The sequence below is a fragment of the Centrocercus urophasianus genome, unplaced genomic scaffold, assembly GCF_019232065.1.
Source record: "Centrocercus urophasianus isolate 14NV4802_14NV808 unplaced genomic scaffold, USGS_Curo_1.0 seq_1038, whole genome shotgun sequence".
In the NCBI taxonomy this organism is placed as follows: Eukaryota; Metazoa; Chordata; class Aves; order Galliformes; family Phasianidae; genus Centrocercus; species Centrocercus urophasianus.
Genome location: NW_024884185.1, coordinates 1 through 22,669, shown reverse-complemented (window position 1 = coordinate 22,669; position 22,669 = coordinate 1). Strand labels below are relative to the sequence as shown.

The following is a 22,669-nucleotide window of genomic DNA, read 5'->3' as shown; positions in this document are numbered from 1 at the left end:
GAGGGCGGAGCGGCTCGCCGGCCTTCCCCCCCCGCTGCGTGAGGGCCGCGCTTCGCGGGCGGCTCGGGGCGGGGCGGCGCATGCGCGGAGTGCGCGGCGCTCGCGTGACCTTGGTGTGAGGCGGGCGCGATGCGGGCTGCCGGGCCGGGGCTCGGGCTGCTGCTGCTGCTGCTGGCGGCGCTTGCGGGGCCGGGCGGCTCGGCGGAGCAGGGCGGCCTGCCGGCCAAGAAGCTGCGCATGGCCTACGCCACCGGCCCGCTGCTCAAGTTCCAGATCTGGTGAGCGCGCCGCAAGATGGCGGCGCCGGGCGGGCTCGGCGTCTGCTGTCCGGGCCGCGGGGGCGGGCGGTGGCTCCGGCGCGGGGTGGCGGCGGTGCCGGGGGGGGCGGGTGGCGGGACGGAGCGTTGCGGGCCGCCCCGTGACGGCGCCTCTCCGTCTGCAGCGTGTCCTGAGGATACCGGCGGGTGTTTGAGGAGTACATGCGGGTCATCAGCCAGCGGTACCCCGACATCCGCATCGAGGGGGAGAACTACCTGCCGCAGCCCATCTACAGGTAAGCGCCGCTGATCCCGCTCGCCTTCCCGCTGCGTACGCCCGGTTCGCCGGGTGGCGGCGTGTCCGTTCGCACCGTGCGGCTGCGCGCCTTCCGCCGCGCCGCATCCATCCAGCGCTTTGCGGCTCTTCGTCGCGGAGGACCTGCACGTACATTCGCGTCGTTGCCGCTGTGGCCCGGGCTCTGAAGCGCAGCGCGGAAAATGCGCGTGTGCCGCTGCTGCCGCGGCCGTGCGGGCGGGAGACGGGCCGCGGTTCGTGCGGCAGCTCGTGAACGTTTCCTGACCTAATTGCCGTAACGGTGATGATGTTTGGAAGGGTGCCAGGTAGAAAACAGCGATGTTAATTGCTTTCTGGCCGTAGATCTCACTCCTGTGCAGAACTGCAGAGTTCGGGAAGCCGTAAAACTGTCCTAATGTTGCATTTCAGCTGTGTGTCTGTAACGTGGGGCAGCTTCGTTCAGGTACAAAACGTACCGTTTGCTTTAAGCACGTGTGAACTGAAAGCAGGCTTCTGTTTGAGGTCTGGTTAGAAAAAAATGCACACCTGCCTCTGGGATGCCACTGGCTGTGTCCTGAGGATGTGAGGATGTGCTGCTTTTTTGGGCTACGTAAATTATTTACGGACATGTAAGCCTACTTGAAAAGTTTTATCTTTCCTCTGAAACACGGTGGCACATTATGGAAACCATTCTATGAGGCAAATCGTAGCAGTTGTGTGATGAAGCATAACTGGGAACCTTCTAAGTCACTTTTGTTTGTTGTCTTTTAATAGGCACATAGCATCCTTCCTGTCTGTCTTCAAGCTAGTATTAATAGGCTTAATAATTGTCGGCAAGGATCCTTTTGCTTTCTTTGGCATGCAAGCTCCAAGCATCTGGCAGTGGGGCCAAGAAAACAAGGTAAACTGCAGACTGTCTTCTGTTTTTGAAAAGTAATGTCAGAATGGATTTGCAAGAATGCTGTGGGGAACTGAGTGCTGTCACTGACCTAACTTTCATATGCTGATCTCAGCAGAGCCCTCGGGCTTCCGTAGCTTTTGGTTTGATTCCTAGCATTTTTCCAAGCTGGTGATGCTGCAGAGGGGTATGTGCTGTCAGCATTGCTGGTAAAGATGCAGCATGGGTTGCTGAAGGAAGGCTGCAGTTACTAAGAGCACTGTGGTTTTATTTACACATTTGTTTATTTATTAATGGCTCAGGTAGAGTGTCATGCTGGTATTGCTAAAGCTGCCACTTCCTTTCTCTGTTGTCTTATGACTGTTTTGCAGTTGCTGCTTTCATCAGATTTTGAAATGAATTAGGTGTGCAATTTCACGGCTAGAAAAATCAAACTGAAATTCTATGGGTTTTTTTGCAGAACATACTTGGGCATGGCAGACTGTCCCTTGTGGGATGAATACCCCTGTGAGTCAGTGCTGGTGATGCTAATGGATTCATGTCATCGTGCTCTGATTTAGAATAACCTTATTCCAGATTTGTTTTACTAAGCAAAAGCAGTATTAAATTTGATAACCTTTACATATTCTGCTGGTGCAGGCACGGAAGCAGCTACCCAGTGTGGTGGGGCTGTGTCGTGAGCCAATTGGAACAAACAGAAGTTGTAATGTATCCTGCTTGATTACACTGACTAAGAGCAGGGCTGAGCTGGGCTGGTTGCTGTATTCCTGTGATGGTCTGAGCAATGAATGTCCCCCATGCTAACCCCATGGGCATTGCAGCAAGCAGTGTGAATGTGCATGGAAAGGGCATTAGAGATGATGTGTTTCTGAGGATTGCATCATTTCATCCTGAAACACTATGACAGAGACAATTCTAAATGATCACTTTTAAAGAAATGCTCCAGGTTGCTGTTGGCACGAACACAAGAAATTTAGCCTTGTCTAGTCCCTACGATCAGTGTTAAATCTGAGTGTTGCTCTGAAAATGACAGCAACTTGTAGGGACAGCTCCTGCAGTGTTCCCTCATAGTGCTGCAAGTGCTGCCTTAGCTGTGTGCTTCTGCAGACAGGCTGCTAAGGTGGGCAAAGATGTGAGTAGGAAGGAGGCAGGAGGGTGGAACTTTGCCTCTTTGAATTATGAGCTGGGTGATTTCAGAGCTATTTTGATGTCTGTCTTGGGAAGATCGTGTGCAGAATCTTTGCAAAAAAGGAAGATGAAAGGAAGATTGCTGTGCCACCCTAAAGCTACATGATAAAGTGGCAAAGGGACGTTCAGGGCTGTATGTACATGTGCAGCACTTGTTACAAGTGAAGAAAATAAGCTGTGAGTTACATGGCCAAAGTGTCTGGGATTCTCTCTGTTCTCTTCCAGGTTTATGCTTGTATGATGGTTTTCTTCCTGAGCAACATGATTGAGAACCAGTGTATGTCAACGGGTGCATTTGAAATAACTTTGAATGGTGAGATGAGAAGTTCCTTCTCTGGGGTCATTGTGCTGCATGTGTACACTGAGATCTGTGAGAGCTGCTGTCAGGAGGAGCGGGGGGCGGTGCTGTGAGATGTGATGTGTGTGGCAGTGCCTTCCATTTTGAAGCTTCAGATGGTGGAATGACTGATGAAAATCATGTATGTCCTGTAATGCAATTTATACTTACGTTAATTACATCTATTTAAAAATGAAAAAAAACATATTTAAGGGAATATTTGGTCACGTGGAGTAACTGTATTGTGTTTTCTTTGCTTGCAGTGTGCATTAAGGGAGAAGTCAGCAACTGGGGAAGCAGTTCATTAGATGCTTTCCCTATCCTGTTCTATAATAAGGCTTAGACTTTCAGTCACAGTGAAGCTACTGGTATTCCCAGAATTTCCATTAGCAGGGGACAGCAGTATGATTTCTCAGGTTGAGAGTCTGTGGATCTTCTGCCTTCAAGTAATTCTGTGGTTTTAGAGATTATATAAGCGTGCTGGAGTGCAGAATTTTTCAGGCTGTAGGTATGAGTCTGTCAGCTCAGTGTTTGTTTCTCAGTTTATAATGGTGCAGGCTGCATTTCAGTGTATTAGTTTCTGAGTCAAGCTGTATTCTGCAGAACCTTTGTAAAGAGTGACCATGCAGTGTCAGAGCAGATGAACTTGGTCCTAAATCTCAGATTTGAATTGGTAGCAGAGCCTTCCTGGGGCTGTGGTTTAGAGACTTGGAATGCTATCCCACCACTCACTGTTGCGTTTTTAGACATTCTGTTCACAGGGATGGATATTTTCCATCACTGAATTCATACGATGGACTTCTAAACAGAGGCACTAGACTCTTGGTTTGTATTGCAGTCTATCCAAAGACCTGAAGCACTGTCGAGGCAGATATTGCAGCATAAAGTAGTACCAGCCTGCGTAGCTTCCTCGGTCTTGTAAATGTTGTGTTTAATGTAGCCTGACAAGTTTCTGACTTTCTCGGTGTAATTGTGCTTTCTCCCTTCCTGTGTTTTGTGATAGATGTTCCAGTGTGGTCTAAGCTAGAGTCTGGCCATCTTCCTTCCATGCAGCAGCTTGTACAAATTCTTGATAATGAAATGAAGCTCAATGTGCACATGGAGTCAATGCCTCACCATCGATCATAGCCTCATCTATCAGCACTGAAACTTCTTGTAAGTCTTGCGCCGGTCACCGGTGGCCCTTGACTCAGACGTGAATTGGTTTTGATATTTGTTCATTTAAGTGTTAAAAAAGCGCTAGGAATTTTCAGTTGGTCCCACCTGCAGCGGTGAACGACCTGGCTGTGTTCAGGCACCTTCACAGGCTTCCTCTGGAGCTCTGTGTAACGATCCACCTTCTGCAGAATGGCGGTTACCTGGCACGTGGAGGTGTGCTTTGGTTTGGAGAAGTCTGAGCACTGCCCAGGAACTTCAGGCAGCCTCACTCTTTGTAGGAAACCATGCTCTGTAACCAGGGCTTGCTGTGCTGCTCCTCTTTGCTCAGAGCTCAAACTGCTGACCGCTAAGCCCACATTCCTGCCCGATGGATCTCGCCCTCCACTGGTAATCGTGCAGCTCTGTGGAATGGGGAGAGGGTTCAGAGCGATTGTTACTTGGGCAGTGCCAGTGCAGGAAGTAAGAGGTATCACTGATTTCTGACTTCTGCAGACGTGCCCTTCCGTGAGGTCTGACTGAGCTAACCCCGGCTTGTTGCTGATGGTGCTGCTGTGTCTCTGTTTGCAGGCATTAAGCGGTGATTTCCAGGGCCGCGTGTCTCGGACCAATGAAGGCCTGTACTGAAGACAGCTTGCTGTTGGTACAGACTGGATGCTTCTCTCGCAGTCATGTTGTGCCTCCTGAAAAAACCTTAATGAAAGACCTCTTTCAGTGCTGGCGTGTTTCCAGATACTGCACATTCATGGGGTGCAATAATACTGTATAGTTTTTTTAAGATTTCATTCGACCAGTTCATAGCTCAACAATGCAGGCATTACTAATTGTAACTTATTTTATATTCATGTTTCACGCGGTGGCAGATTGAGTTGATACCTGATTTTCCCTTGGAAAAAGTTTGTTTAATCTGTTGTATTTTATATGGATTTATGTTCTTTTTGTAGTTTAAAATGAAGTTACAGGAACGTCTGATGTTGTCCTAAACTGTTAAGTAATTGACAGCCGCCTGTCAAATATCTCTGATGTGGTAAAAGCAGGTTTGTATATTTTTCAAAATATATGGCAGAGTTGAACAGTGCTTTATATTCTAAATTATGTGAACGAAATTATATTCCGAGTAATTGCATCGTTTTGTGAATTCAGTAAAAATTAGTCAGCCGCTTTTCAAGTGATGTTGGCCAGCTTGAGAGGTTTTCCCGTGGCCGTTCTGAAGAGTTTAAAAGCTGGGACTTTGTACTGTCCAAAACAGAAATAGGAAATGGAATTGAAATAAAGAGTTCTCATTGACTGTGTGAAGTACCTCGTGAGTCGCTGATGGTGACGATATTCTTAGAGCTGTAACTGAGAAATGCATAGAAAGTCCACTTCCCGAAGCCGTCAGTGGTGTGGTGTGTTGGTTGTCTCGTCTCAGCCCCTTTCCGCAGCCTTGCTCTGTTAGGATTTGGTGCCCAGCTGTTTTCCCGTGGAAATGCAGCAGTGTTTGCAGAAGCGCCTGGTGCTGCCTTTTGCTGCCGGGCTGCAGCAGGTGCCCGTGGGCTGTGTGCAGCCTGAGGCCGGGCGCAGCGCAGCGCTGCTCAGTGCGAGAGCTGCGCTGTGCGGGGGGGCGGCTTGCGCGATGCAGCTCTGAAGGGTGCGGAGGATGTTGGGTGATGCAGCGGGTCCTGAAGGGCCGAGGCAAGCCTGTCAGTGTCAGTGCCATTCTGGGGCTGTAGTCATAGAATCGTTAAGGCTGGGAAAGACCGCCAAGATCATCTGGTGCAATCATCAACCCGTTGCCACCACGTGCACTAAACCGTGGTCGCTGCAACTCTAGCCCAGACCCCCCAGGATGGAGCTGAGGCCTCTCCTGGCCATGGTGCACTTGGTTCTCTGCCAGGGCTGAGCTGCTGGAACTGCAGGTCCTGCTCTGGCTGCTCCTGTGACCCCTGTTATGGCCATCTTGCCCTGTGAGAGCTGCCAGGAACTGGCATTGCTGCCCAGGGGGTGGAGTTGCTGTCCCTGGAGTTGTTCAGTAACTGTGGAGATGTGCTGAGGGATACGGTCGGTGGCGTGGTGGGATGGGTTGGGCTTGGGGATCTTAGAGGTTCTATGAAAACAGCAGAGCTGCTGGCAGTCAAGCTATGAGCTCCCAGGATGCTCACGGTCTCACCTTGTGGAGGTACAGATGTCTCATCCTCCTGCTTCTTGTCCTTGCTCCAAACTACAGTTTCACACCCCTTGTAAAGCTACTTGTGTGCTTCCTGGGTCCTCCTTATTGTACACTGCCCTTTGAGGGGGGGGGGGGAAGAGCTGTGTGCTGGGGCAGTAAATCAGACGAGACAGCAATCACTGGTCTGACCCACCTCAGGATTTATGGAGGCATTTAAGTAAGGTTTTGAGTAACTCCGACACTGTCCATCCAACTGAAAGAATACACTCTGTCAGTTGCTATAAAGGTGTTGCTAATCACAACCATTAAATCATTAAACATGCAGTGGCCTCAGAACCTGTTTGAGTCTATGATGAAATTGTTTTTTTAGCTCTTCTGAAATAGATAAGTCAAAATTTCTAGTGTGGATAGAGTTTTTAGTTTCTCATTGGTTATAGTCCTAAGACAGATCAGACAAAGCAACTACGTGTGTGGATGTGTTGCTAGGCTGTGATTTTCCATGAGCTGCTTGCCTGTCACCGTGGTGATGCCCACGACCTGTTCGCTGCCCGCAATATTGCTCCTTTCATCTGAGCAAAATCACATAATGAAGTGTTGGGGTGAGGAATGTGAGAACCGTCGCTGATGTTTGTTAAATGTGCCAGACGCTCAGCCTTGGCTTCTCATTGAGGGACGCAGGCTGACCTGTGTTCCAGTCCTCCTGCAGTTGCTCTGGGCTGCAGGGTCCACTGAGTAGATCTGGTTTAATGGAGGGACCGGGTCCGTGATTGCTGTTTGTTGATCACTGCCTCCTGAAAAACTGAACAGTGAAATGGAAGAAAAGAGCCTTGATAGTCACTAAAGGGAGCAATACGTTCTGGGGACCAGACACCAGCTGACAGTGTAATACTGGGGTGCTTTAACCAGGAGGGCTGGTTCAGGCTGAACTCAGTGCTTCCTTGTGCTTGGCTCTGGCAGCGGGCATCCCAAGCCTGCTAACAGCCTCCAGCAGCATCCAAGGGCTGTGTGCATGCATACTGACTGTGAGCAAGCGCTGTTTCCCATTCACCCCTTCCAACATCCCAGACTTAGAAAAACACCCAGCACGGGCATTTCTGTATCCTTTTCTGTGCTCTGTAATCCTGAAATCCTTTCAGGATTTCTCTTCCCTGGATCACCATGCCAAGTGTGTCTTTGTTGTGTGGGAAGGGTCCCATGAGCAGCACTGTGGGCTGGTACAGTATAGTAGAAATTGATTTGATACGTGTTTTCTGATCTGTAGCCAGGAGAACCTGATGAAGTGTGGGACAGAGGACCGTCCAGGTATTGCTGCACTCTCAGTGTCTGTGGTGTTCCTATGATTCCCATGGCCTCAGAGCTGCCCTGGGGCTCTGGCTGCTGCTCAGTCATGGTGCAGGAAAGATTGCAGCACCGGGCAGCACGGGCACAGGAACTGCTGCAGCACAGCAACCCAAGAAAGCTGCCTCTTCTGTTGTTCTCTCTTTTGCAAATGCCTCAGCAGAAGCATATACTTAGGGTCTAACATCCTACTCTGCAAAATGGCAGGCCTGGTTTGAGGCTGCCAGGAAGCAATTGCGTTGGTTGAGGCACCAGAGGTCCTCGCGTTTTTGCCGTTGCCCCATTCCCACGTGCTCCCACCCATGGCCGCGGTCTGGAAGCTGCACGTTGTCCCCATGCCAGAAGCTGCATGCAGCTGGTGGCCTTGCAGTGCTGGTGCAGCCTACAAGAACAGTGTTTCTGTTGCCCTGGCTCCGTCTGCCCTGCACCATGCTCCTGACCACGCTGACCACAGGTGCCTGTACAGCAGCCATCTGCCTGCCTCGGCTTTGTTTGGTGAAGCCACTCCTCGTCCTGGGTGCCGGGAGCCCGGCCCACAGCGCTCCTCCCTGCCCACCATGGGTGGAAACGTCAGCCATCTGGCACCTCTGGGTGCATCCCCCTGGGCGTGGAGCGAAATCTGATGGGAAGTGGTGAGGCTGGGAGTGCTGAAAATGCCACCGGCAACAGGCAGCATCTGGGATGGTTGCAGAGGTCTTCTGGAATGGATGGAGTGCCTTTTAGAGGACTGACGTAGGTGTTTGTGGCCAGTGTAGGGCTGGCACTTCTGCCCCCTCTCACCAGCTCAGCCACACATCTTGCTGCAGGGCTCCTCTGCTGGGGCTGCAGCAGGGAGCATGGTCAGCATGCTGTGCACTGTGCCGCATGTGCTGCTCAGCTGCCTCATCCCCCCTGCCAACCTGCTGGTGATCGTGGCTGTCTGCCAGCTGCTGAGGAAGCATCCAGGCTCTGGCTACATCTATGTGCTCAACCTGGCCACCGCCGACCTGCTGGTGGGCGTAATGTGCATCACTGAGGCCCTGGATGATGTTCTGGATGGGGACTTTGACCGCAGCAAGTCCTTCTGCCTCCTGCGCATCTCCCTGAGCATGACGCCGTGCATCGGCTCCATCCTGACGCTGCTGCTCATCTCCCTGGACAGGTACCTGGCAGTGAGGCTGCCACTCTCCTACCACATGCTTCTGAAGAAAGCACCTGTGGCCCTTTCCCTCATGTTCCTCTGGATGCTCGCCTTCCTCCTTGGGCACTTGCCTCTCATTTTTCCCTCCCTTCAGCAAAGCAACTACACGGGCTACTGTAGGCTGCTCTCTGTGACCAGGAGTGAGTACCTCTACACCCTCTGCTTCGGTGTCTTTGCTCCATCCCTGCTAGTGCTGCTGTGCCTACACGTCTCAGTGTGCAGCATTGCCTATGCACAGCACACACGGTCGCCTCACTCCTGCGCCCAGCCCAGGCCCCTCCGCGCCCGCCTGCGCCACTTCAAGGCGCTGCGCACTGTGCTCTTTGTCCTCGTCGGCTTCGGACTCTCTTGGGGCCCATACCTGGTTGGGGCCACCGTGCAAGCTGCCTGCCGCTCCTGTGACCTGCCTGACACACTCAAGGACGTGCTGTTCATCCTGGGTGAGACCAACTCCCTCCTCAACCCTCTCATCTATGCCCTGCACAGCAGAGACATCCGCAGCCACCTCGCTAAACTGCTCGGCTGCAGGCGGAGAGGCCGAGTGCAGCCCGTGGCCTCCAGCATCCACACCATGAGTGGTGGGAGCTGGCCCAGGTCATCTTGGCTGTGAGGGGTCTGCATCCCATCACCCCCATAGCTGCAGGGCCTGCAGTGGGACAGTGGTGCTCGATGTAGCTGCAAGCAGATCACCCCAGAGCAGCCACTCATGTTATGCCAGGGGCTGCTCACCGCCCGCTGCCCCTGCACCTGAGCAAATGCTGCTGGGGTTGTTGGTTGCTTTGGTTCAACTGAGGCCTCTTATCCCCTGAGAATGGGAGAACTGTTGCATGCTGTGCTGTGCCTGCAGCTGGCCAGACAGCAGTGCTCCCAACAGGGAAACGTGGACAGTGCCGGCACTGTGCCCTTTTTGAGTGCTGCTGAGTGCAGCAGTGCCATGCTGTGGCCTCAAAACACCCCTTCCCCCTACCCTTGTCACAGGCTGTGCCTCAGCTGTTTGCTTTTATCTTTGTGCCAAATTTATGGACTGAAATGAGTGCTCACCCCAAGCTGGCTGCTGCTGGGAGACAGAAGGGAGCACGCTGACAAGCAGCGCTCTCACATCAGACACACAGTCAGTATGCCCTGCACAAAACCTCCCAGCCAAGGCGCTCCTCACCACAAGCTGACACAACGTGACCCATTGCTGGCTGCACCCCACCCTGAGCTGTTCCATCAGCAGGATGGCCCCTGGACTGCAGTGCCCTTGGCCCACAGCAGGCAGGGCTGTGGGGCACCGGGATCAGTGCCTGCCAACACTGTGGCATCAGAATTCTCTGTCTTGGCTGGCTCAACTCACTTTGCTTCACACCACACATGCTGCTCAGACTTGAGCATTTACTATTGCCCTGACTGAGCTGCACAGCTCTTCGCTTATGTCGGAAGTCGTGCAAAGGTACAAGATCTTTAAAGTCTGTGTGACAAGGTACACTGGTGGCTTCATTTTGTCCCATTGCTCATTGGAAGGGAAGTTCAGGCAGCTGCGCAGCTTATCGATGAGCCGCAGGATCCTCACCCGCAAGGCTAGCAGCAGGAGCTCATCCTCATTCAGCTTGGGGAGGGCATGCAGCTCGCCAGCCTGGCTGCCCTGGGAGAGAAGAGGGCATCAGAGCTGCTTTGGAAGCAGGACCAAGGCTGGGGCAACGCAGGGGCACCCCCACGGGTAAGGAATATTCCCTGGCTGCCCTGCTTGCAGCTGGCTGTGCATGTAAGAAATACCTGCACTTTTGTTCCCACGTTGAATTTTGCTTGTTGTCCCATGGCAAGGAAGGAAACTGTGATCTTATCCTGGCCCATGATCCTGACCCCCACATGCAGGTTCAGGGAGAGGAAGATGGGGCTCAGTGGGGCACAAGGTCCTGATGATGCTGTGCTGCTTGGCCACGTCCACCTCCTCACCCTGTTGCCTGCCCGGTCCAGGCACTGCCCTCCTTTAGCATTCATCGTTATCCTAAGAGAAAGACCAACACTCCACAGCGAGGGGTGCACCCTGTGACTGCTGTCCTCAGCAGCCCAGGGGACAGGACCTCGCTCAGGGCTCAGCACATACAGGACCTCACATAGTGTTCAGCAAGCTGTGGCACACATTTGGGCCTGACACCCCAGCACACAGCAGGGCACAGCCCTTGGAGTGTGAGAAGAGGAAACAGGGAAAGAGGAAATATTAATCTTCGTTGTGTCCTGAGCACCTCCCAGCCAAGGTGTCCTGCCTTCACAGAATTTCCAGCAACAAGGCCATGCTGCATCAGCTCAGCACTGCTGTGTGTCTGCTTTTTCCCAGTGGCATTGGTGGGTCTATAAAACACGTGTCCTCTCCCTGTAGATCGCATCTCCCCTATCGTGTGTTTGCCTTTTAATTTTGGAGTGCTGATAAAAACAGCCTTTATGATCTTTGAAAACATGCAGTGGGAACAAAGCTGCTGTCTGACACCAACGTACCACACAGTGCCGTGCGGGTGGTAGCAGGTGCTCCTGCCGTTGGATGCAAATACTGCCTGTATCTCAGTGTTACTTTCCTTGTCTTCCTGCACTATGCAAACAAACCGCTTTTTCTCTCGTACAACGATGACTGCCAGGTTTCCAGATGGATAGCTACCATCAGATAAGGTGTGCATAACTCCTCTGTGTGCCTGGTTCACTGGTTATTGCATACCACGTATCTCAGTGCACAGACTGACGCACTGCCTGGGTTACGGTGCTGCAGGCAGAACGGTGGTGTGCTGCAGTCCTACTGGGGAAGGACCAAAGTCCTTTCCTACATAAATGTTCTCTGTGCACAGACAAAAAATGCACTTTGTTGGTTTTTTAAGCAACAATCCAAGCAGAATTTCTTATAAGCCTTAAAGACACATTTATAGAATCTTAGGATTGAAAGCAGAAGCCTGGCAAAGGGAAGAATTGAGCTTAATATGAACAAGGATAGAGAAAACAGGGGCAGGTCCCATTCTCACAAAGGAAAAAAAAAAAAAAAAGGAACAACCAGAGGGAAAAAATGGCTTTGGCCCCTAACTAACATGAACATATCCAAACAGTGGTTCTTTTGCACCTCACACCTTGCATCTCCAACATGGCTCACTGCTGGGAGTGCATGCATTTGAGGCACTTTGTCATTCTCCAGCACCACAAATGGCAGCAGCCCTGGGATGTAGGCAGCTGGAGGGCAGAGCAGAGCTGTCCCCAGCCAGGCTGGTGTGTTCCTTCACTGAGCACTGAGCACACAGATGCCCTTCCTGCCTCGAAGTTGCAGGCTGATCTGAAGGAATGTGATTCTCTGTAAGCTTTTTCCCTGATGCTTTTTTTGGATTGTAGAAGTGGTAAACCAAGCAACCCCATTATGCAGCATTATAGAACATTACAGAACATACTGAAAGCTGTTGTTGTTACAGCCTGGTCTGTTGTGGGCAAATGAGCCCCATAAAGGATACAATAACTGTGCTGTTCCATCTGGGAGCATGGTAAGAAACTTCCCTCCGTGATTGTAGTATTTCTCCAACAATTCATTCTTCGCTACCTAAGATTGGAAAAGAAATGATGAAATGGGTAGCTGCAGCCCTGCACCCAGCCTCCCCTTTAGCAGCAGCAGTAGAGGGCCCTGCAGCATGACATGAGCCAGGTGCAGCCGTCTCCTCTGGCAGCAGCCACTTGCCCTTGAACCCATAACAGTGAAGTCGCAGCAGGTGATGCTGTAGGAGATGGGCTCCTCCTCGAGCTCTGCTGCTCTCTCTTCAGGCATCAGCGTCCAGCCCGTCAGAGATGGTGGCTCCTGAGAAAGCAGGTAGGAAATGGTGCCAAGGTGTGCTGGACCTGGGGAGCAAAAGGAGGCTTTGTGTGTTTGAGTAGGGCTGGCAGCTCTGCAGCCTTATTGCCTTGACATCCTTTGTGAACAAATACCTATGATTGAAATCCAGTTTGTCTGTTCTTAATCAAAATTATTTTGGTTTTATTCACTAGATCTGAAAAACTGCTCAGTCACTCACAGCCTGAGATGGGAATTTGCAGAATGTTCATTTTGTTAGTTAAAACATAGATCACCGCTATTCTGGCAGCTTCTACCTCTCAAGCCTTGGCTTTAGCAACTTATTACTCTGTAAGTTCAATTTCTATGCGTCTCAGCTGAAATGTTTAAGTGTCAGTAATGAAAGTCACTGGAACTGCTTTTGTTTTTTTCACGTGAGATTATTTAATATAGTAGCATCTAATTTAATGGGATTGGACACTGGACAATGAACTGAGACATTGCTGCATACTTCCTCCTATTCAATTAGAGAGTGTTAGAGACAAGCAATTGCATAAAATTCACTGTTGTAACAAGCAGGCAAAAACTTGAAAGAAACGCAAACTCACATTCAGCTGCAGTTCTCGGCTCAGCTGCAGTTCTTGGCTCAGCTGCAGTTCTCAGCTCAGCTGCAGTTCTCGGCTCAGCTGCAGTTCTCAGCTCAGCTGCAGTTCTTGGCTCAGCTGCCAGGAAGGCTAACTGTCTGGTCAGTTGTCTTTCCTGCTGCCTGGAAAGAGAAGTGTTCATGAGAGGTATTTCATATCCCTCTTCAGAAGTGGGTGGGTACTGGGTAGACTTGCAATAGAAATCCAAGTTTCTGAACCTGTTTTCATCTCTACTCCTATAATTGCAAATAACTGTTAGAAGCAATGGCATATCACCAGTACAGTACTATCTCAGGAGAAACAAATTGTTCCCACGCAGAGATTTCAGTGAAAACACCCTGTGATTGCAATGGAATCACACTGATAGCAGAGCTAAACAATGTGATGGACTGTACATGGAGATTTTATGTGAAAGCAGTGCTGCCCACTAGCTGAATGAAAGGTACCAGCCAGGGATATTTTCGCTGCTCTTCTGCCTTATAAACATGACAATGTCCAACAGTGGCTTTGGTTGATGCTCTGCATGTAATATGAGGTACTCACGCCATTGGACTGCCTACAGGGAAGCTAACAGTTTATTTCCAGGTGTGCTGTGTCGTTGTGCCTTAGGGTAGAATGCCTGTATGAACTTTGTGCCTCCTGCTAGAGAGCTCAGCCCGAGTCTTGGCTGAGTGTGTTTGACTTCTGTGGATTTGAATTCAAATGTGCCACGGTTTGAGCAGCAAAATAGAGAAATACAAATTCATGTATTGCTTTGGCACCTGGGGCAAAAACAAGACCTAAATATTGTCCCTGCCACAGCTGCAATTACATTTTGGGCCCTACTTGCTTCTAGGTTGGTAAGAGAAAAGCTGAGGGGGACCAGTTGGAATATGAGCATGTATTGCCTAGCTTTTAAAAAGTTTCTTCATTACCTCTTGCTGTAGTCTCATTTTCTTAGCACTTCTTTTCCCTCCAGAGTAGCCTGTTCCCTATCCAAACTATCCCCATCTAAGCCTGCAGCCAGCATGGTACCTCTGGTACGCTCTCTCCTTTGCCAGCTGTCTTTCAGCTTCACTGCCATGGGGCTTGTGAGAGCCTATAGAAATAGGGCCGTTCCAAGCACTTTCATGTTTCTTCCTCTCATTTATGATGAACTCGTAGAGGTCTTGATTGCGTTTGCAGCAGAACTTCTGGAAGGCAGAGAGCAGTGTCACTGCAGCACGGCTCCCCAGGGCCAGCCCCTCATCTTCCTCCTGCTCACTGCTCCATAACCTGTGGTGGAGGGCAAATGTCTTCGAAGGAAGGGAACGGCCTCAGCAGGCTTCCGCAGTACTCACACTTGGGAGCACAGTCCTCCTCTGCCTAAAGTGGAGGCAGGATGACAGAAAGAATGTATCAGCACACAGATCCTTGTTTTATCTTGGGGAAGTAGCGCTGCTCAAAACACGGTGTTGTGAAATGTGTAATAGTGCTTAGCCGTGTGTCTGTGATATCTTGGCACGATATTGGTTCCCAGGAATTAACCAAAGAGCACCCAGCAGGGACCCACCTCGGCCCGCAGGTGGCCCCGCAGCACCTCAGGTCTGTAGGCCAGCACGGCTGGCGGGCCGACGGCAGGCAGCGTGCGCAGCGGCTGTGCCAGCAGCTCCACAAAATCCTCTAGGAACTGGGAGAGGGAAAGAGTGTGGAGTCACAGCTTTGTTCAAGGAAGAACCATAAATGCATTGCTGCAAGGGACTGAATAGTCTTTACCTCCGTGGCACACATGATGTCCAGTCTGCTGGGCTCTCCTGGTGGAGCTGCAGGCAAGAGCAGTGCTGAGAGCAGCTGCGCAGCACGGCCGTGTTCCTTGAGGCCTTCCGTGGCCTTCTGGGGGGACTGTGCTGGGCCCCAGCAGCTCAGGGGCGGCCTGCTGCTTGGGGCCAGGGACGCAGTGCCTGTCTGGCATCACTACACCTGGGGGAACGTTCCCTGGCCCTGTGGTGCTGAGGGGAAGGAGCGGGCAGGACACCGGTTTCTGCATCTCTAGGTGCAGCCCGTGCTGCGTGTGTGCAAGGAGGGGCTTCAGCCTGTGAGGCAGCAGGGAATGTCTTGTGGTCAGGCATCTGCCACTGCCCTTCTAAATCCTTTTCAGAAAAGAGGAAAAAATTAGGATGTGTATTTGGATGGGATGGGGTGATGTTCCTGCCTGCTTGAGCTGTCGGGGCTGCGGGGAACGCACCGGGCAGGGAGCGGAATGCAGCGCTGTGGAGCTGCGTGGGCAGTCAGAGGGCTGATGGGCTCGGCTGCTGGTTTGTGAGCCTGGTGAAACTGCACTTTAAGGAGATGCAGTTACCATCCTCTGCAGTCACGCTGTGCCACGGAGCGTGACCACCCACAGAGCCCCCGAGGAGCCGCCTGTCCCCTCAGAGGCCTGCCTGCCTGAAGGGAACGCCCAGAGAATCAGGGACCAGACAGAACCTGGCACTGCTGTGTTCTGCCGCCTTGGCCAGCGAGTGGGGCCGGCTCTGATCCCAGGCCGCGCACCTCAGCTGGGCAGGAGAAGGAGAAGGGCTGCCGTATTGCGAGCTGCCTTCCGAGGCCCGAAGCGCCTCCCCCAAGGCTCCGTCGCGCTGTGCCGCGGGCTGGCAGGGCGTTCCCCCGCCCCGCGCGCTGTCCCGCAGCCATAGCGGGGCTGCCGGTGTGCGGGACGGAGCTGCGGGCGGAGCGTCCGGCACGGCCCGCCGGCTGTTCTTACGTGGTTCTCTGCAGGCGCGGTCCTGGAGCCGGCTCGCTTCTGGCTGCTGCGGCGGTGACCTTCCCGGTGGCTTTTGCGCGGCACTGGCGCCGACGCCGTCGGGCACTTCCATGTCCGCTGTCTGAGGCAGAAAGCCGCGTGTTAGTCCCGCGCAACGGCTTCCAAGCAACCGCCTTACAACAACATCGCGTTACGGCAAACTTTTCCCGACGTGTGCGAGCAGAAAGGCAGGCGGCGCGCACACGGAGGCGCTGCTCGGCCCAGGCTCGCTGCCGAGCGGGTGGATGCGCGGGAGCTCTTCGGGAGAACGGCGCCCGGTCCCGCTCCGCTCCCCTCCTCCTCCGCCCGGCGGCCGTCCGAGCAGCTGCCGCTCGGTCCCGCTCGGTCTCGGCGGTTGCGGCCCCGCGTGCCGTCTCCGTGGCGACGCGGGGCGGTGGCGCGGCGCGTGGTGCGGGGAGGCCGCGGAGACGCGCGGGGCGGCGCTGCTGTGCCGCGCGGAGCGGAGCGGAGGCACCCGCGGCTTCTGCGTTGGTGCTCAGAGCGGAGGAGGCTCTGGGAAGAACTGCCAGCGGTGCGTCGCGACAATGGAAAATCCTTTCCCGGGCACCGCTCCTGCTGCCGGTACCGCCCGGGGCCCTGCCGGGATGGCCTGCCGGTGCTGCCGTGCTGCGTGCCGGGCCTGCCGTGACGTGGGGATGGCTGGTGACTCAGAGCGGTCTCCCTGCTGGCACGCCCGGCCAGCACTGGTGTTGCTGGTCAACACGGGTAGATTTTTACCTGGGTGTGTTTCAGTCAGTTCCAAAGTCAGAAGGCTTTGTTTGCCGTCAGGAGTCTTGTAAACAAATTGGAGGCAGCCCCAGTGATGTTTTTGCGTATGGTGAGAAGGTTCCATGACCCCACAGCTGTGCGGCTGCCCCATGCCAGCACCTGCCTGCCTCCCGTGGCCTTGGATGGTGCCGGCAGGGGAGCTGGAGCACCTGGGCTGGGTGTCAGAACCAATGCTGCCAGCACATCCGCTGAACTGATGGGGCAACACGTCACTTCCTGGCTGCACCACCTGAGGTACGCCTTCTAAATTCAGTTTTATCAGTTATAGGAGAAGATGCTCCATGTTGCAGGGTTTGGTGGTTTTTTTTTTTGTTTTGTTTTGTTTTTGTTTGTTTTTTTTTGTTTGGTTTTTTTTTTTGGTTGGTTTTGTTTTTTGTAAAATACAATACGAATTTCTGTTCCATCAGAGGAACTGAACGGTAGAGGAAACCACAGTGAAATAATGTTGAATTATCTGATGTGGTTTACAAACAGCGTTAGGTAATTCCATGCCATGAATCCTGCTACAATAATGACTTGCTTTAGAGTGTTGTTTTACACAAAAAGCTGTTAAGACCCAACACAAATTTTTGGTAAGCAAAATTGTTTTCCACTATAAATGCTGCTGAGATATGGGAAAATGAATTAAACTCTTGGGAATTTGTGCTTAACGCATCCTGCTAAAGGCACAGGTGTTAGCTCCCATCAGAGCCAGGGCCTGACTTTGATCCTGCTTAAGCAGGAATAAATGAGTTCACCCGGCCGATGCTGGAGTTCTGCCAGCACAGTGCAAATGAGATCCAACATAGCATCTCATAGGAACTGGATACAAAAAGATTAGAGTAATTCCTTGGGAGGTTTTTTCCACAACCATTTCCAAACTGTCAAGGACAGAGCAAGCCTCCCATCCCTGATGCTTTTCTTGTGTTTCTCCTGTGCTTTTCTGTGGACAGCTGCCCAGCACTGCCTGGCATTCACATGGGGCTTTGTGCTGTGACTCCAGAGATCTCTTCCCTGAACACACCTGGCTGGGAGCAGCGTTCCTCCCTGGGTATTATTCACACCAAACTCCATCTGCCGTTTTACACGTAGTTTTCCACTACCGTGAGGCTTACTGCCTCCAGGTTACTGGGCTGTGTGTCACCTCACTGCTCGGCCAAGACATGCAAGCTCGTGGGTTTTGTGAGTGACTCTGAGAGAAGGCTCCTGCTAGCAGAGCGTGACGTGCAGGCAGCTCCAGCTCCTGTGGCACACTGGTTTCAGTGTGGGCTTCCCAGCAGCAGCCCCATGTGCTCCACAGCAGCAGGGCTGGCAGCGGGGCCTGGTGCAGCAGGACAGCATGCAGCATGGTGGTGTTTTTGCAAAATATTTATTACAAAATAAAAGTAAATATGGCAACAAAAGTTAAATAGCAAATGACATGACACTGGCCATAAAGCTCTTGCTGTATTATTCTAATCTTTTACAATGACCAAGCATGTCTCCAAGGGAAGCTGCACGTGGACAGCCTGAATATATTTCTGCATTATTGGCTCTAGCTATCTGGGAATATTACGCTGTGTGCCCTCTGCCATCGCCAGGACCTGGCTGAGAGCGGCCGTGCCGCGCGCTGGACTCCCTTACATCCCAACACAGACCAGAGCCAGCAATTCCCATGCTCTGAGACCTGCTGGGCTTCACCCCAGTCCTCCAGTCTTCCCTTCCCCCTCTTCTTTTATAAAGGCAGCAAATGATCCAGTGCCCATCCTTTTAAATAAGGCAGCAGGAAGTGGAATAGCAACGCTGAAGTACCTCTCTTCTCTTGTGATAAGCTGCTTGGATTTTCTTCTTTTCCCACCTTACAAAGAGTCCTGAAGTTCACTGGTGAGAGCAAGTCTGTTTTCCTGCTTGAAAGGGTTTCTAGGTGCACTCTAAACAGGAATGCAGTCCTTCACACCCCTCAAGCCACGTGTCCAATGGAAGCACTCTTTTTTTTAAAATTAATTATATTTAAAAAGGTGTCTATGTGTGGGGAAAATCTTCCTAAGGCACCCAAGAATTTAAAAAACCTCTCCTTGCTTATATTACTTACAGGACACACTTGTTCCTCTTCTCTCCAAACTTACAAACGTTGGCTAGTTAGGAACCTTAACTTACACAAAGACATAGCAGAACAGCATCTAAAAAACCCAGAACAGAAAGAAAATTCTCAGTAACATAAAGCACTGTGCCCAGACAGCCGACGTTTCACTACTACACAAATCTATCACGGACAACACGTGGAAATGGTCACATTAATTCCAAGGTTCCCATTGTCAGCAAAAAGGTGTGCGATAGCGGTATCAAAAACGAGGCAGTCACTGTTGACTATGGCAGCATTCACCCCGTCGTGGATGGAGCGCGGGGTGGCCTCCCACGTCAGTCTGCGCCGGTTGCCGTTCAGCTCCAGTCTGTACGCAAAGTTCTCTGCTTGCTTACGGGTGCCGATGAGCAGCACGATAGCAAAAAACTGCTGGTGACCTTCGTACTTCTCTTGTTTCTCCAGCACCAGCATGAAGTGGTGACCAAAGCACGACTGCATCATCACCCAGTCAACAGCACCCGGCAGGTTAATGTCCGTGGCGAGAAAAACGATGTCTTCTCCTTGAAGGGTGGTGATGCTTTTGTGGGCGTGCATGAGGTGGGACATGACGGCCTCCAGGGATCCCTGCCACTTGCAGGAGGCACCAGGGCACGGGCAGGAGTAGGGCCGATACTCACAGATGTCTTCGTGTTCTGGCTTTTCTGTGTGGTGGAGCGTCAGCGAGCAGCCCGTCGTGGCATACTGGGAAAAGAGCAAACACAATCCGTCAGGAAGCACCCAGCTCAGTGCTCGCTGCTCCCACCTGCGAGCGACCAGAACTCTCATTTTGCTGCAAATCTTATGTGAGACACCTCGATTTAGTGCTGGATTCAGAACTGTGCTTCGTTTTGTTTCCTCTTAAAAACAGGTTCTTCCTGTACTTTGCACCTGTTGGTTTTTGCTTGCTTTTTAAATGCGAGCACTCAGATGAAATGGACCACGGAGGATGGGATCTGCAGTTGTAGTTAGACCTGATCAGCCCACATCAGCTGAAGTGGTCCTGGTATGGATTTTTCTTTTCTTTAAAAAGAACACGGGATGCCAGTTTCAGCAAACAGCTACTCCAGGAGCACGCTTTTAATAAATGTGCATAATTGTCATCACAGAGCAGACGTGCTTCCATTAAACTCAAACCCACGACCCCAAGTTTTAGCACTGCGGTTGTGAAGAGCAGAAAGAGAGATGGTGATTCTTCACTGAGCACAGAGCTAATCACAAGTGAGCACCACGTGACTGCTCTTAATGTCATCGGGCACCTCCGCAGGTTAATCTGCTTTAAACAAACAGGGATGCTCTTCCTTTTCTACACTGAGTTGCTGTCTGCGCTGAACACATTGCTTCCTCACTACCTTCAAGGAGAAACGATTTTTTGCTCTTGCCAAGAGCACAGCTCCCCCCGTCTGCAGACAGCTGTAGAGATTTCTGCAACCCTGCTAATGCAGTCTCACCGTCACAGCCCGAGTGTGGCTGCCTGCAGGAGGCAGGACACCCCTTTGGGTCAGGCGTTCTGCTCCAAGACTCAAGGTGAGGTCTACGTGCTTGCTGCCCTAAAGAGAATGTCTGAAGTAACAAAACAATATTTGGGGAAGAAACAAAATGCAATGGATAGACTTTTTTTAAAAAAAGTTCAGCTAAACAAAGTCTGAATTCACCAAAGTTTAAAGGCATATTTTGGGGCTAAATGCAAGCACAGGAAGTTTCAGCTCAAAGACTGAAATGTCTGAGATGCACAATGCCACAGTCCTCTTTACTGCAGGCAAATCACCCACACAGCAACACAGCGCTACAACCGCTGGGACAGAAATGAGACCTTGTGCTTCTACAGGAGCTTGCCTTATAAGCCATAACGTGTGCTCTGCTGCTTAATCCTCTGCTACAGGATTTATCCACGTGTGAGCTGGAGTGCAGAGGTGTGCTGTGGTGCAACAAGGGCTCCTCCTGCTGCAGGCAGAAACCCACCATGCACAGCATGCTCCCTGCTGCTGGATTCAACGCTTCCACTCTCACTGTTGTGCTGTTTTTGCCCCACTTTCATACCCCTGCTGGCACTTCAATCACTTTGCACTGTGCTGAAGAACAGCTCTCAGTCTAACCCTGCTAGAAAAGCAGTAAGAATGTGTAAGCTACTGGATGGGCAAAACCAAACGTCTGCACAGAGTGTCAGCCCACATCAGAAAGTGGCCAGTGGTGAACACAAGGAAGAGTGCTGAGGAAATAGCTGTGTTTTTTCCTTTGCTGTGACCTCCCTCTTTTTGTTTGTTCCTGAACACACGGCAGCTAGTTTTGTTTGGTGAGCCCCACCAACAGCAGGAGATTGTGAACAGATTCACTGAGTGCTTTGGGTTTGCAAGGGGCTCTTACAGATCTTCTGGGAACAGAGAAAACTTGCTGCCTTCATGCTGCGTGGCACGTCACTGACATCTACCATACCCTCATTGGAACCGAAGTCTGTTGGTCTTTCCCTGCGTGCAGGTTATATGATACTGCCCATCTCATTGACAGCCCTGCCTTTTCCACTCCTAGTGTGTCCTTCCTGAGGCAGGGGAGCAGGGCTGTGTGTGGTACAGGCAGTGCTGGCTCATTACTAACACCTGAGCTGATGTGCCTGCCTCGTGCTTTTTTATTGCCTTTCTCCCACTCTTAGCGTTCCACTTTTTAAAGTACTTTTCTTTCATAGTACTATTTTGCACCACATTCACCGTCCTAAGAGGAAGCAGGCTGCCCTGAAGCCATCACCACATAATGACTTAGCATTCCGTGTTGTTGCTATGTATGTCACTTCACTCAGGTTACCCTGCACTTCCCTTTACAGGTTATCTGAATGCCTGAAAGCGTTCTGAAAACATCGGCTAAGCTTGAAGGCGTTCAGTCAGTGAATGAAGACAGGCTGTATGTAGGATTAAAGCAACTCATCTGAAGCTGCAAGGGAAATCGGCAGCAGAGCTGGGAACCGAGCTGAGAGTCCGAATCGCTGCCCTGCTGCGGGCAGCCGGCTCTCCCCTCCCAGCAGCAGTGGTCCAAGGCCTCAGAGTGCCTCTCCCTACACCCCGCCGCCTGTCTGAAGGGGGCAGCGCTCGTCCTGATGCTACTGGAGACTTTTGGATGGATACACTACCTCACTATGCCTACTGGTTTGGAAAAGCAAAATGTTACCACTGGCTGTGGGGTGCCGAAAGACTTTCACATTTTTCCCTCAGAGCAAAACATAAAGAGTACGATGAAATGAATTCTCACTGGATTTCCTTTTCTTCAGAAGGATCAGCACCACAGGAAGATTCACAAACAAGGCAGTACGTCCAGGCAGAGGTGACTACGTTAAAGGATCTCAGAAGAAGGACCCTCCTTAGGGGAGGTATCCCTAACCCTGTCCCAGCCCTCGGGATGCAGGGCATCGCTGCTCCCACAGAAGCTGGGAAGAGCGAGGTTTTTTTCCCCAGAGTTGAAGCCCCATGTCCTCCCACCCTACATCCGCATTAAGTCAGCTTCATAACTGCAGAGCACATTTATCACTTGCACTTATTTAAACGATGGGAGAAAACAACGAGTTGTTTTTGATACTTCTTAATCAGGAGCGGGGCCGCGAGCAGGGAGAAAGGGGGTCCCCCCATCCCAACACCCCACACGCTCACCTTGCAGGGGAAGAGCACGGCCGAGGCCACCTTCTCCATGGCCAGGTTCCTGATGCTGGGGGTCAGCGAGCCCCGGCAGGTGGGGCAGAGGCTCAGCTTCTGCCGGCATTGCTTGCAGACCAGGTGCCCGGCCTGGCACTGCAGGATGGGCGGCAGCACATAGTCGAAGCACACGGGGCACTCGAACAGCGAGGTCAGCT

General features: G+C 51.9%; 4 protein-coding genes across 7 annotated transcripts; 2 read left to right on the top strand and 2 right to left on the bottom strand.

Annotated features, from left to right (window-relative positions):
• Nucleotides 1-129: 129 nt before the first annotated feature.
• On the top strand, nucleotides 130-5,418 carry SELENOT (selenoprotein T). The gene is made up of 6 exons (XM_042831830.1): nucleotides 130-278; nucleotides 443-553; nucleotides 1,327-1,453; nucleotides 2,864-2,951; nucleotides 3,979-4,130; nucleotides 4,701-5,418. Exons 1-5 carry the CDS (start codon nucleotides 130-132, stop codon nucleotides 4,101-4,103), a joined length of 600 nt encoding a protein of 199 aa, XP_042687764.1. The 3' UTR covers nucleotides 4,104-4,130; nucleotides 4,701-5,418.
• Nucleotides 5,419-8,413: 2,995 nt separating this feature from the next.
• LOC122167324 (glucose-dependent insulinotropic receptor-like) lies at nucleotides 8,414-9,499 on the top strand. The gene has a single exon (XM_042831820.1). The coding sequence runs from the start codon at nucleotides 8,454-8,456 to the stop codon at nucleotides 9,405-9,407; it is 954 nt and encodes a 317-aa protein (XP_042687754.1). The 5' UTR covers nucleotides 8,414-8,453; the 3' UTR covers nucleotides 9,408-9,499.
• Nucleotides 9,500-9,547: 48 nt separating this feature from the next.
• On the bottom strand, nucleotides 9,548-16,955 carry ERICH6 (glutamate rich 6). Of its 4 annotated transcripts, XM_042831783.1 has the most exons (12): nucleotides 16,710-16,955; nucleotides 15,933-16,053; nucleotides 14,948-14,994; nucleotides 14,745-14,861; nucleotides 14,468-14,557; nucleotides 14,228-14,385; nucleotides 13,178-13,335; nucleotides 12,480-12,637; nucleotides 12,259-12,344; nucleotides 11,273-11,425; nucleotides 10,553-10,784; nucleotides 9,548-10,421 (listed from the first exon to the last, which is right to left on the bottom strand). In XM_042831783.1, exons 2-12 carry the CDS (start codon nucleotides 16,042-16,044, stop codon nucleotides 10,158-10,160), a joined length of 1,575 nt encoding a protein of 524 aa, XP_042687717.1. In that variant the 5' UTR covers nucleotides 16,045-16,053; nucleotides 16,710-16,955; the 3' UTR covers nucleotides 9,548-10,157. The 4 variants fall into 4 exon arrangements, with proteins under 4 accessions (XP_042687717.1, XP_042687733.1, XP_042687724.1 ...); XM_042831799.1 differs by lacking the exon at nucleotides 16,710-16,955 and having other exon boundaries at nucleotides 14,948-15,321; nucleotides 15,933-16,016; XM_042831790.1 differs by lacking the exons at nucleotides 15,933-16,053; nucleotides 16,710-16,955 and adding an exon at nucleotides 15,417-15,757 and having other exon boundaries at nucleotides 14,948-15,321.
• Nucleotides 16,956-18,092: 1,137 nt separating this feature from the next.
• On the bottom strand, nucleotides 18,093-22,664 carry SIAH2 (siah E3 ubiquitin protein ligase 2; the record flags this gene model as incomplete). Its single annotated transcript, XM_042831747.1, has 2 exons — nucleotides 18,093-19,542; nucleotides 22,470-22,664. Coding segments are annotated over 2 exons (753 nt in total), but the record flags the coding sequence as incomplete, so codon positions are not given.
• Between the last annotated feature and the right edge of the window lie 5 nt (nucleotides 22,665-22,669).

Coding starts and splice junctions, on each gene's coding strand:
- LOC122167324 (XM_042831820.1), top strand. CDS start 8,454: ATGGTCAGCATGCTGTGCACTGTGCCGCATGTGCTGCTCAGCTGCCTC.
- ERICH6 (XM_042831783.1), bottom strand. CDS start 16,044: ATGGAAGTGCCCGACGGCGTCGGCGCCAGTGCCGCGCAAAAGCCACCG. Junction 13,336..14,227: donor AAGGAGAGAGCGTACCAGAG/GTACCATGCTGG, acceptor TTCTCTTTCCAG/GCAGCAGGAAAGACAACTGA. Junction 10,785..11,272: donor CACCCGCACGGCACTGTGTG/GTACGTTGGTGT, acceptor TCTTTCTCTTAG/GATAACGATGAATGCTAAAG.